This window comes from Sparus aurata, chromosome 18 (assembly GCF_900880675.1).
Source record: "Sparus aurata chromosome 18, fSpaAur1.1, whole genome shotgun sequence".
NCBI lineage: Eukaryota > Metazoa > Chordata > Actinopteri > Spariformes > Sparidae > Sparus > Sparus aurata.
Window position 1 is genome coordinate 22515240 of NC_044204.1, and position 13325 is coordinate 22528564.

Sequence of the window (13325 nt, forward strand, 5' to 3'; positions counted from 1 at the left end):
GTGTTTGGATGAGGGGGCCGCACGCTCATAGCCCTTTATTGAAGTAGACCCTTTCCACTCCGGGGTGGTTGGCCCGGATTTTCTCCTGCAGCTCCGGCTCCAAGCGGCTGACTGACCTAGAGCTGCAAGAGGGGGAGGGATGGGAGACATGAAGGGGTTAATAGGACAAACACACACATACACACACACTAACTGTAGGCGGCGTATTATGCAACTTTTCAGGCAGAAGAGAATTGTGCAAACTCTGCAGATACTCAGCTAAGGAAGAGACAAGGTTCTGTGGCTCTGACTGACTAGGTGCTGCTATCTCAGTGTCAACTTTGAACGTTTCACTCACCTCTTCTGAGGGAACAATGCGCAGCACAGTGGCGTGGCAAACACCAGGCTGTAAAAGAGATACAGAAGATCTATGAATTACACAGACGGACAGTGCAGAGCTTCCTGTTCTGACGTCAACTGACTGTCTAAACACACCCAATGTTCAAGAGAGAGATTCAATTCAACAGTTCGGTCAGAGCAAGCTGGGTCATGTGTGTGTGCTTTAAAACCGGTGTTGTGCTCATTCAAGGCATAAAAGTGATATTGTTGTGATACAGGTTTTTCTGATCGTATTGATGAGTGTTGGTTGAGTATTGATTGACTGTTTGGCTGTAATAAGTGCCTAACTGGTGCTTTGAGCTACATGCTATATCAGTGTGCTAACAGCAGCCCAAAAATGTTACCAAGCTGACGTTGACCACATTCACCATATTAGTTTAGAGTAGAGCTCGACCGATACACAATGGGCCGATATTATCAGCAATATGATGCCCGATATGCATCGATGTGACAACTCTTGTTTTGAGAAATTATAATGCAGAAAAAGATGCTTGGGATAATTTAATAATTCAATTCTTAGTAAGTTTGCTGTTTAATGCACTCACAGAACAACGTGGCCACCCTCTGGATGGATGCCACATGGTGTCGGGGCACCACAACACAGTTTACACCAACCGTGTCCAAACACACCAGATGGGCATTATCATCTGAATACTGACTGCTGCAGGACAGGAGCAAATCGAAAAGTTGCAACATAAGAGTGCACCTGCTTTATCAGCTCACGAAACAGCTCTGTGATAGTGTACTAATGAAACCGCAACTAACAACTAAGGTGTGTATGTTGCTCATAAAATATAATAAAACACTCAGCAGAGGGTTTATAATGATCCAAGACTTTCACTGAGAACTGTCCTGAAACTCACCAGGCTGAGGTCAAAGTAACTCTATGTGGCGCTCCAGTGAATTGACACGTGTAGTTGTCAGTTAGTCCACAGTGAAGGTTCATAATGTCATATTTTAAACACTTATCGGTCCGATGGATCCTTCTGAATGTCACCCTTGCCTTGAAAAAAGGATCTTCAGAATGTTTTTGGCATTTCATCCCAGTACAGACACCTATTTCTACCATAGTCTCCAACTGTTTACATAAATCTACTATAAAACTTCAAAAACAATATGATAAAACGGACACGTCTAAAATGTGTCACTTTGTGCGGAACGTCTCAGGATGCTGCATTAAGGTACAGAAGAGAGATGCCATTCAGATCTTTGTAAGGTATGAATGAGTTGTTGAATTTTGGCAGAAATTACAAAATCCTGGATTAACCACTGTTAATGTATTAACAAGTGTCACGGTTAATCCAGTCACAGATGGACAGCTCCAAACACAAACGTGAACGACCACCAAGTGGTGCACAAGCTAACATTGCCATCCATAGAGCTGCACTGTTAGCCTTGCTAGTAACACGCTTAGATTGTCAGCTAATGTAATTCCATTACCTGAATAGCTGACAAATCTTATTAAATAAAAATAATTCCACGGAGGCAAACATCGGACCACCTTGTTATATAATTCATGAAAATGTACATCGTCCAGTGGTACTGTATGTATAGGCCCACTCGACAACAGGTCTGCTCCTGTGTGTGTGTGTGTGTGTGTGTGTGTGTGTGTGTGTGTGTGTGTGTGTGTTAGCTGGCGGGGTGTGCTGCTCCAACCACTGCTGACGTGCAGGAATGTTACACATGATTTTAATTTGGTCGCTCTGAGGTCACGGGAGGCAGGAAACATTGGCAAAACACGAGGGAGGATATGTGGATAGTTTTCAGAGGATGACAGGGCAGGATAAATCGGTGTACAACTCTGCCCGCTGATAAAGAATACCACTTTTCTTATAGTGTAACTGAATTACTGAGGTGCCTGAAGTCACAGAAAAGCTGGCATTGAATTACAGTGGGACGGGCTCCGAGAGCTTCATCATATTACCTAAGAAACTAACACATCTAACAAACGCATTCCTCTGACGATACTTCACAATAACTTAGACAGCAACATTTAAAGTGACACAAATTTTGGGATTAATGACACCTCAAATCCTTGTAGTGTAAAACTAGGTTGACATTTCAAAGGAATTCCACATGGCCGCTTATCAGGTGGACCATCTCTGACAACTCACCAGAATCCCACCAGGCCGACTTGAATAGGTGCACTCATCCATGGGAACTTCTGAAAAGACCAGGCAGAAAAAAACCAATGAGGGGGCACAAAAGCAGCGGAGAATTCCCATACGAGAGTGGCCTCATGTCCTCAGTGCTTTTCATGCCTCTGATGTGTGATTACAAAAAGAAAACTGAGTGGCAGGCGCAGCGTGGGACACGAGGTTCCCTCCATTTAACGCAGACCATCACAGTATTTTTAATCTATGATGATGAAGCCGATATTGTCGAGGTCACTGCAACGAATGCAGCCTACTTAAAGGATGAGTCAGATATATGCCTACCTTCAGAAAGGCCTTCTTCTCCAAATGGTTCATTAAAAATGGGGGGATGGCTGGAAAGAAAATGTAAACATTTTTTAAAAAGTTGGTTTGAACTTGCATTTTGACTTCTTTTTAATTGAATGATGCCATGAGCAGGTGACGAACTGGACTGATGATACAAAGACATTCATACCCATTCCTGGAGAAGCCATGAGGATCCTGGAGACGACGACCTGAAAGATGGCCTGCTCTGCAGCTTTCGTCGACTCTCCTAACCGGTTGTCATTCTCGTCTGTTATGGGAATGCCATGCTGAAGTTCTCTGAAGACAGGAAAGCAAAAATAAATGAAGTCAGAGGAAACTAACTGACCTGAGGAAAGGCCTTAAGTGAACAGTTCACTCCAAGAAATACTATATTTTACCTCTTACCTGCAGTGCTATTTATCTATCTGGATTGTTTTGCGTAATTTGCTGAGTTTTGGAGAAATCACCGTTGGAGATGTTTGCCTTCGCTGGAATATAATGGAACTAGATGGCAGTTGGCATGATGTGCTCAAAGTGCGCAGAAATACATTTGAAACACTCAACAGAAATGTCTCTTTCCCTAAATCATAATCAGCAGAACTTGTCGTGTCGATCACCCACTTTCTTCTCTTTTTTTCTTCCTCATTTTTTCCGCTGAAAATCAGCGCAAAAACAACTTGGACTGCTTCATATCCGCGTCACATCTTGCGTGTGTGATCTTGTCATGTATGACCCCCTGTTGTGTGGCCAAGGCATTAGCTAGCCTCTCATCAAAACAACCTTGTTGGATAAATAGCACTGAAGCTAAGAGGAAAAACACATATATTTCATTTTTGGGTTTAAGTGCCCCTTCTGAAAGTCTGTGTTTCTCGGGACATTTTCACCCATAGTGTCTAGTCTTCTCAAGGTCAAACCCATTGTCTAATGTCGAAATGCTTAAAAATAATGATGTGCTTTGAGTGCTGCCTTACCTTTGTCTCATCAGCGGGATGTTGATACAGTTAGCAGCAGCTACAGCAGCAAAAGGAACAAACCGCCCAATCAGGGGGGAGATGTGCTACAGCAGGAGAGAGAAGAAATGAATCACTTGGCTTTGCTGAACCCTGACAGCACAGCCAATGTGACCTCTCAGACTACTGGAGGTCTGAGGTTACTGCTACTTATATTTCAGATAAAAGGCAGCTTTTCTACCATGCATCAGGAAGTTTAACACAAAGTCTTTATTATACCTGGCAGGACAACATGCTGATTTCAGGCCATGGCCCTGTACATAATACAGCTCTTTTGTTACAAAGAGACCACTTGAGCATGGCTAACTGTATGTCAGCACCCCCATGAGGATGAGGTCGATACAGTAAAATGAGATGTAGAATGGGGTTAGATGAACCGATACCTTTGTTAGTGCATTTAGTCCTAGAGCGGTGGCAACTGCCCCTGTGGTGGCAGACACATAAGCTGTGCCAAGCTGACTGCAAACAAAAGAGGCACCGGTCATGTCATGTGAAAGAAAACTGTGCAAGTGTTGAATTAAAGGGTTAATAATATGAGCCAGTGTCTATGCCAAGGTGTCTGTGTCTTACCTGACTGTGATTGGAGCGTCGCCACTCCTGTTGGTGTAGTTGACTATTGCATTGAAAGACTGATTGATCCACTGCCAGAACACCACGGCCGGAGTCGTCCTGCAAGATTGCAAAGAAAAGGCTTGATAAGTACGGACATGCAGAGGTTCCACGGAAGAAAAGACTATTTCCATCAGCTTTACTGTGAAAAATGAAGGCTGGATTCTTTGGTTTATGTTAGAAAGTATGAACACTGAATATGTTCAACATTTTATTTTATGTTACTAATTAAATGTGTTTAAATGCGTTAATGCTCAAAAAACACATCAGTTTCCTCATACTGTCCAGTGCTGCAGCTCTGTATTCTCCCCTCTGTCTGAAGCTCTGTTTTAGCTCCTGTCTCTTTAAGGCCCCTCCCCTCCTGAATACCCAGTCTGCTCTGATTGGTCAGCTCACTCAAGCCTGAGCCAGCACCGCTAACAGCAACAGAGCAGTTGTGCTAAATTAATTCTTATGACAAAGGAGCTGCTAGGCATACATTATTCAAATGTATGACATGATGACACAGTGTGATGTCACAAAGTCACAGAATTAAAGGTGAGACTATTGATGAGGCGTTCCAGGAGCAGTGTTTTCTGTCAGAAAGAGGAGCTTCTGTTGATGCGGACTATAGACCTTTTTTTTTTACTTTTTAAAGATCTTTTACATACACAATAACCAATAAAACACGGAAGGAAAGGGTCCAAATAAACCTTTAAATGATTAAGAAAATATGGGTCGCTAGGCTGAAACAAATAGTTTCCTTTTAACAGATGTCCTTTAATAATACGTAAAAATGCAAAAGTCTATTTTATCATATTTATTATTGGGTGTTTTGTTATTTGGCATTGGTTGCATTTTTCAAAATATGTTACATACATTTCTCCTGTTTTTTGTGTTTTGTTTGTTTCTGTAATGGAGGAGGGGGTCTGTTGTATCAGCCTGATGACCTCTCCTTGACCTCTGTTATTTTTTTAATAATCGAATCTTTTGTGTGTGCAAATAACAGAAAAGAAAAGAAAAGAAAGAAAAGAATTTTTGTTTAAAGCTGTTAGTAACTGATCTACTTTTCATTTAAATCAAGTGTCAAGGTTCAAGTGTGACAGAGAGTCAGGACCCTGAAACTGAAGCAGCACCTTTGTTTTTCCTACTGTGAAATGTCTTCTGGGGAAAAATGCCTGTACTGATAATAGTTTCAGCAAAGATAGAACATGGAGTTCAATCTATATTCACAATCTGACAATAAAACCTTCAAGGTCTTACTTGTAAAACGACATCATGCATCCAGTGATCGTCATGTTCATCGGGACCTGCGCTGACATGCGGCCAATCAGGATCATCTTCTCACCGGTGTCGGGATGGAAAGCAGAGTCAAAGATATACTTGGCTTTCCAAAGTTCATCTTCCGTCAGTCCGGGAGAGACTACGCCTTGTCTGAGAGAAAGCAAAAGTAACAGTCAAGCAAACTCGAGAGACCTGAATGTAAAGTCTGTTACAGGTGAACTGCTTCTGGTTTACCTGTAGTCGGTGATGATTTTGTGTGCATGATCTAGTTGTTCGTTGGTGAGGAGGATGTTCCTGGGGTCTGTGACGGTGAAGAAATGTTTAGCCCGACCTACGAATGTGCTCTGGTCCCACCGGGGCTCCTTGATGTTTATGGAAGTGGAAAGCTCTGCTGCCATGTTTATCTGGGGAAAGAAGAAGTGTTACAAAAATCACATCAGGTGTTTATCAGTGCACAAGAGTATGTCGGGAAAGATGCTTTAAGGTTCAGGTTCAGAGTAAATAAATGGAAACAGGAACAGCACTGCTGAATTAAAGTTGTACAGGAGCATTAATATCTGACTGCTAGCTATCTAGAGGCAGGATTCTGATACAACCATACATTAATCTTACAATATACAACTATACAAGCAGTAATAGATTTGTTTTTTATTTATATATTATAGCGGCAAAATTCTATACCCTTAAAAAATATTTAAAAACCTTCCAAGGAACCCCGGTATTTCACCTTTCACTCGAGTGTGTCACATCAAAGGCCCTGATTGGCAGCCAGTGTGAAGGAGGATAACAAGGAGAACATTGATCGCACATTAATTCTTGAATCATTTTGTCAATAATTAATTCATGGTTTGTCCAATTTTGGTACTAGTAGACACAAAAATAAACATTAACAGAGTGGTTGGATAACACATGTTAAAGAGGCTTATTCTGTAAGGATATGACTACGAGTATATCTGGAGGTTTTGGCTGTCCCTTTGGTGTTCCAAAAAAGTTTGAAAACCACTGCTCTAGATTGTGTTTCATGGCTGCATTTAACCGGGTTGATACCGACTGATAGTGTTGCAGGATTCCTGGGCCCTGGTCCAGCTCTCACCCGGGGACTTACAGCCCCTTCGCTTCTTGTTGCCTTTTGCACACACAAGTGGCAGGAGGAGGGCTCCTGAAAATAAAGTCCCCCCTTTTCTGGACCGCCATGCTGCTTATTCAGCATATAGTTTCCATGGTGACGGCTGACCTGACACAAGGGGTTGTGAAGCACTAAACTGCAAAGCCCCATTATGGGCACACACCAACCCCCCCCAAAAGGCGGCTGAACAGCAGCGTGTGAACAAAGCTGAACAAAGTATTTATTATTTTCAGCCATTTACTCGAGACTGCATCAGGGCAAAGTGAGCAAAGCACAGTAAGCTGTGCCCTGGTTGGGTTTAATACTCATTCATACATCACCACCACTTGTTCATTCAAACCTTGTGCATTTATGACTATGAAATCTATGATTTCACAACCCCAAACCAGATAAGACTGGCTTGCACTGAATAGACCCTGCACTACTAAAAAAACATCCGCTTTGTGGATGTGCATGCAGCATGCTCCATGTCCCTCCTGTGTGTGGCTCCATGTAACCCATCTGATCTGGTTTTTAACCATTTGCTCCACATGAACTACTGGGAGACAACAATGTCAAGGTAAGGACTCGCAGCAGCAGCAGCAGCAGTATGATGAAACTCCACCTGAAATTGCACCAAAGATGGCTGCGGGATTGACAAGAAAACAAGAAAAAAAGGAAAAAAGATGTGTCTTATTTGCCGGCGGCGTGCTGTCTCTTTAAATTGAATTAAACTCCACGGGGCCTCTCACGAGATGACAACACAACATCCCTTTATTCTCTGAGCTCCTCCGATAAAAACACCAAATCACAGCAGGAGCTGGTGTGAGCAGTGGTTGCAGGGGCGCTTCCTGCTCCCGAAGCCTGTTAATTAATCGCGTTAATTTCGTGTGAAATGAAGGTGATATCAGAGGACTGAACTTTGGACTGACGCGGCCTCTGATCTATAAACCCCTCATCCGCTTCTGCCCCTCACTCCCAGCCAATCAAAGGCGGCCTGCATGGCTACACATTAACCTGAAATTCACATCTCCCCGCACTCATTTATGTGAAATACTTGATGCGGCAGCAGCAGCATCTAAACTGATCTTTTAAGCTCAATAACACACTGTGGGGAGAAGAAGAGAGAGGGAGAAAAAAAAATACAAAAGGCTGCTGTCTGTCAGTGGTCGCAGGGTAAACATGCTCTGTGACTGGATACGGTTAATTGTTCAGCCCGACGTAGACCAGTCAGATCTGGACTGTGACTGGAGGTGTTTTCTGCATCCGAAGCAGAGCGATCAGACCCTCGCCAAACAATAAAAAACCCCAAGTATCTGAATTAAAAATAAATAAATAAAAAATACGATCAATTAGACACATCTGTCCAACCCCGATAATTGTCCAGCTGTGCGCCCCAGATTCAACTAGTATCAGCCTGCCACATCCACACATCCAGCCGGCAGGCTCTCTGCAGCAGGAGCCGTCTAATGGCACTTTCCTCACTCACACTCACAGACACACAAACACGCACACTGATCGCTGCTCCTCTTAAGGCTCGATGGATCCATTTTGAAGACACGGGCAGGTTACTTACTGCACTGAGGGCTCCGGCGGTCCGCAAGAGGTGTCCCTGAAAGGCTGCAGCCAGCTAATTTTACATGCAGCAGTGTCAGCGCGCCAGCACAGCACACGGAGGATCATCCGCCAGCGCCAGGAAGCTCCCCTACAAAATAAAAGTCCTGCCTCAAAGCACTCATCCACACCGGGGAAGAGCAGGCTCGCACTGATAGGCAAACAAACAGGAGAAACGCTCTGAACACGCCTAATGTTTTTCTACCTTTCTGCAAAACAGTGAAAACATCGGGTAAATATCAGAGGGGACAAATTAAGTTCAATTTTACGTGGTGCGTGAAATTGATGCTTTATTGTTTAGGAGAGAGCTGCGCACTACTTCCGGTAATGCTGTGACATTTCCTCAGCGTTGATCCACAGACAGTAAATCATTAATAACTGGTAAAACTTTCTATCTCCACACACACACACGTACGCCAGTCTCATATTAACAGGCAAAACTGATATCTGGTGTAAAAGCAAATGTCCCTTCACACAGACAAAGCATTCATTGATTTACAGGTACAGCCATAGAACAAAATACAATTAAAGGCAAAATTAGTACCCTGTGGCTTTGCCTTGCTTCCTTTCATTTTCAAACTCATGATGTCTGGAATGAGAATAAAAAAACAGAAGGCTTGTCAGCGTTGATCATCAGAGCTGTTTCTGGGTGTTTGTGTCCATCTAGTGGTGACCGGTGAGAGAGAAGAAAGTCACAAACTGTACCGAGAGGAAACTGGACTGGCACTCAATAGAGCGCATACCTCTGCCAAGACCAAACATCAGCATTTATCTACAGCAAATTCTACTCTGTTGTCGATAGAATTATCCTTAATACGTGTGATCTCAAGGGCCAAAAACATGGATGTTGAAGTACGTCAAGATCCAGGCTTTATTCACTGAGAATTTCAGGAAAATGACGAAAAACATTTCTGGATTCGTCCCGTTATCCGGCTCCGCACCAAATCTAATGAAGTCTAATCTGGGCAGTGACCCATCCTCAATCCAAGTTTCATGGAAATCAGTTGAGTAGTTTTTGTTTAATCAAACAAACAGACATGGGTGAAAAACATAACCTCCTTGACGGAGGGAATAAATGACGAAGAAACTTCAGTCTTTATTTCTTATAGCTGTGGCTGCAAAACATTAAGTTATATTAATTTTTCTTTTTTTTTTTTATTTATACATTTGATGTCATTTGTACCGATATTGCCTACTTAAATGAATTACATTATCTCCCATAAGAGACAGCAGAGCAGAGAGAGAGAGAGAGAGAGAGAGAGAGAGAGAGAGCTACTTACACTGTGACAGGGTATAAAAAGAACACAGTCTGTCAGTGCCATGTGATAAAAATCAAATACAAAAGTGCAAAGAGAACAGATTCATATCCGACGTCTAACCCTATCATCTCACTTCACAAAATAAACTCCTGCGCTTCAGTTACAAAAAAGAAAAAAAAAAAAAAAAGAGTTCACATTAGATCTACTGCAACTTCTGAATTGAGGCCATGCCACGTGAAAGATGCAGCGTACATACTGTATATGGAAACACACTCTGGTCATCATTAACAGCCTGACACAAAGATTACTTACATTTAGTTTCTCAGCATTATTTTTATTCATGATTCCTGACAAACCAGCAGGGTATTGTGACAGTATTGTTCATAGTAGCAATCATTTTCTAGCAATAAAAACATCATGCACAGAGAGGATAAAGTTGAAAGGACGGTGGTCTTTAGCTGTGATGTGATAGTTTTGTATTTCATTGTGATTATGGCACACTTTCTTTTTTTGGTCCATGGGGTTATGAATACTTCTTTTCTCAAGCCACTGTGTAGCCTCACCAGCCATCTTTACAGGAAATAGTCTGGTGTACGCCGCGTCACGTGGGGCTCTCCTCTGCGTGGTGCAGGGTCAAACTGTAGGCTAAAGTAAACAGAGAGTAGGACTCATTATCAACTTTCATTTTGAAAATTATTCACAGACAGAGCCAAAGGTCCAGACAAAAAAATAGATGCTTAAACTTTACTTACAAGGAGTATTTCAACGTGTCATCAAGTTCCATGATTGCTGCCTGGTTTCCACATCGATAACAATAGTTTGGTGCGCTGAAGATCGTCACTACATTGCGGTCGTGGCACCAATTGTAACCCTAGATCAGGACGTTATATTATTATAAATTCACACCATGTGATGACAAAGCTGCATCTTGCAGTGTCTCCAAGGAAACAACAGAACAGGTGACAGTGGATAAACAAAGTTAAAGTACCTCCATCACCAGCTGGTGGGCTCTTGAAACCAAAGTGAGGCCATTTGCATGGTTGAAAGTCTCAGAGATGTCCTGCCCGAAGGTGTAACCAGCACCACGGGGTGAGATTCCCCAGCCGCCGCGATCATCTGGGTCTGACCATAACAAGTCACACATTGGACCCTAAAACATGGAAGAAACATCGATGTTGTTTCATTGTTGGACATGCAAAAATCTATACAACATGTAGCGCTACAGCTTCGGGATACAGGAAAGTTAGACTTTGATAAAACGGCAATCATCAATCTGTTGATTATTTTCCAAATGTATTTATTGATCTATGATTTGTCATGAAATTGGGAAAAATGTCAGTTTTCCAATGCTCAAGTTGACATATTCAATAGTTCAGTATCATTGAACACAAGGAAAAACAGATACAAATATAATATTCACATCTGAAAAGCCAGATCCTGTTCCTTTTTCGGCGTATTTGCTAAAAGCCCATTTTATATGATCTATTTGCTCAACTATTATTATTGTTGCTGATTTTTTTCTTTGGATCAACTTGTTTAATATTGTAAAATTCTTTGGAGCATCCTTGCAGCTACATGCACGATTATACTGCTAAATTTTTTGACATCCATATGTTATGAAAGTAAAGGACAGAATAACGTAATCACCTAGAAGGTCCTGTAAGAGAGGTTCCTCTAATGTCAAATTTAAACTTAGCTCAGCTCAGTTTATTGAGGAAGGGACAGTGCAATTTGATAAAACATGAGCAAAAATACCAGAATGAATCATAATGCTATTTTACATCTGTAGTTAGGTGGCCAAAGTTTTAAAAAGTCTTCCTAAAAAACAACAAATTGACTGAATTTACCTCATGAGGAACCTCCTGCAGGCGATCCAGCGCTCTGATGTGTTCCAGTGTGTCTATCGAAGGGGACAATCCTCCATGGAGGCAGAAAATCTTACAGAGAAAAAGAGAAATTAATTGACAGACTACATATATCTATCATCCCGTGCCACATCTGCATACACAACCTTACCTGGTTATCTACCAGTGCGGTGAGGGGCAGATAGTCAAAGAGATCTGTGAAGTACTTCCAAACATTGGCATTTCCGTATTTCCTCAAACACTCATCGTAGAAGCCGTACACCTGTGTGATCTGTCTGCTCTCGTGGTTCCCTCTGAGAATTGTGATTCGTTCACGAAATCTTACCTACAAACAAACATGTATTTATGAACAAAACGCAGGAATACTCAGGCATAAACATTGTCTTTTTCCTACATACTTTGTATGCTACAGCATCAGTAGCAGCATCAGTGGCCATTTGTTTTTCTTCTTTTACCTTAAGAGAAACCAGGAGAGTAACTGTCTCCACAGAGTAGTAGCCTCTGTCAACATAGTCTCCCATGAAGAGGTAGTTTGTGTCTGGGGACTTCCCCCCAATCTTAAACAGCTCCATCAGGTCGTGAAACTGGCCGTGGACATCTCCACAGACTGTCACCGGACACCTCACCTCCTGCACATTGGACTCCTTTGTCAAGATTTCCTTAGCCTTAATTGGAAAATAAAAAACAAAAAGAAAACACAGGATGATATTGATTAATAGTGGTGCAGTGTGGGAGTACAAAATGGGCATTGCCCCCCCCCCACCAAGCCTTGATAAAAAGAAAAACACATAAACACTGAATATTCATCCTTTTACATCCAGGGAAAGCTGTATCAGAGTATTATACTGTTATGGTGCCAGTGCACTCCAATGCTGAAGAGGTACCAGGAGTGGGCGTAGCTAGGGAAGACATATTTGCAGCCATGCCCCTCCATCTTCTTGACGAGCGGTTTCCCATAGCAATGTACTGCATGCAGCACCAGCAACAGCAGCAGCAGCCAAATGGTGTGCTCCAAAGCAAGGCCACATGCATTAGCTGACGTTGGTCCAGGCTGTACTGCTGTGCAGGAGGTGTGACAGATAACGGTCCGCTAGCATTACAGCGAGCTAATGACTAACAGCTCTGCGCAAACCTTACCTTCTCACACAGGACTTTGACCTGATTCTCTGACAGCTGTTTGCACTCGTTCAGTTGTTCAATCCATCCGTCCAGCTCCTTGGTAAATGACTTGTCGTCCATGGCTGGGTTGCTGTCAGCTAGCGAGCCGACTAGTTTTTTTTTTTTTTTTTTTTTTAGAAATCCTCGGGAAAACCTCTCGCTATTCGGTCACGTCTCGATGGCCCCGGCTACGCTTCGTCCTCGCGGGCTCCCTGGTCATTCGCAGCTTGTATGTGCGCGCGTGTGTGTGTGTTTCTGTGTGTGCGCTCCGCGAGATCAAATGCGTCAACGGCTCTGCGTCCCTGCAGGTCGGTAGGGACTAAACTGTTTAGTTCACATCGTACAGAGATTATGTACCGCTCCTTGTTGGACGACCAAGGTGACTCGATAATGTCGCAAAGCCCGATAAAACGAACGTTATCTCGGAGATATTACAGACCCACCCCAGCCAACTGTGGTCCAAAGCGAGGCTGAGCAACAAATCATGTTTACGTCATGGCAGCCCCGGCGGACCCTTCAGGGGGGAGTGTAACCGCCTTGTTATTATAATTTGAAGCGATTGAAATTAAAAGGTTTTTAAGCTGTATTTATCTTATTTGACGTTGTTAGTGTGTTTTGTATTA

The 13325-nt window shown here is 42.7% G+C and overlaps 2 protein-coding genes across 3 annotated transcripts in view; both read right to left on the reverse strand.

Moving 5' to 3' along the window:
- Positions 1-8511, reverse strand: part of sfxn1 (sideroflexin 1) — a 9593-nt gene extending 1082 nt beyond the window's left edge. Inside the window, exons 1-11 of one of the 2 annotated variants that reach the window (XM_030397404.1) lie at positions 8383-8511; positions 5936-6105; positions 5681-5851; positions 4400-4498; positions 4213-4288; positions 3791-3876; positions 2989-3116; positions 2817-2866; positions 2493-2542; positions 338-385; positions 1-122 (exon numbers count right to left, since the gene is read on the reverse strand). The exon at positions 1-122 is cut by the window's left edge and continues 1082 nt beyond it. In XM_030397404.1, coding sequence (XP_030253264.1) covers positions 26-122; positions 338-385; positions 2493-2542; positions 2817-2866; positions 2989-3116; positions 3791-3876; positions 4213-4288; positions 4400-4498; positions 5681-5851; positions 5936-6099 — 969 coding nt within the window. In that variant the 5' untranslated portion in view covers positions 6100-6105; positions 8383-8511 and the 3' untranslated portion in view covers positions 1-25. Of the gene's footprint in view, positions 123-337; positions 386-2492; positions 2543-2816; positions 2867-2988; positions 3117-3790; positions 3877-4212; positions 4289-4399; positions 4499-5680; positions 5852-5935; positions 6106-6428; positions 7063-8382 lie in introns of those variants that run through there. The other variant, XM_030397405.1, reaches the window with a different exon arrangement.
- Positions 8512-9462: 951 nt separating this feature from the next.
- LOC115569257 (serine/threonine-protein phosphatase 2A catalytic subunit alpha isoform-like) lies at positions 9463-13208 on the reverse strand. The gene is made up of 7 exons (XM_030397264.1): positions 12682-13208; positions 12000-12209; positions 11696-11869; positions 11527-11616; positions 10668-10829; positions 10432-10550; positions 9463-10324 (listed from the first exon to the last, which is right to left on the reverse strand). The coding sequence occupies exons 1-7, from the start codon at positions 12781-12783 to the stop codon at positions 10252-10254; spliced, it is 930 nt and encodes a 309-aa protein (XP_030253124.1). The 5' UTR covers positions 12784-13208; the 3' UTR covers positions 9463-10251.
- Positions 13209-13325: the final 117 nt, after the last annotated feature.

Excerpts from the sequence above, each read along its gene's own strand:
- LOC115569257 (XM_030397264.1), bottom strand. The coding sequence starts at position 12,783 with ATGGACGACAAGTCATTTACCAAGGAGCTGGACGGATGGATTGAACAA. Across the intron at positions 10,551-10,667 it reads CCCACCAGCTGGTGATGGAG|GGTTACAATTGGTGCCACGA; the intron begins GTACTTTAACTT and ends GTCCTGATCTAG. Across the intron at positions 10,325-10,431 it reads GACACGTTGAAATACTCCTT|CCTACAGTTTGACCCTGCAC; the intron begins GTAAGTAAAGTT and ends TGTTTACTTTAG.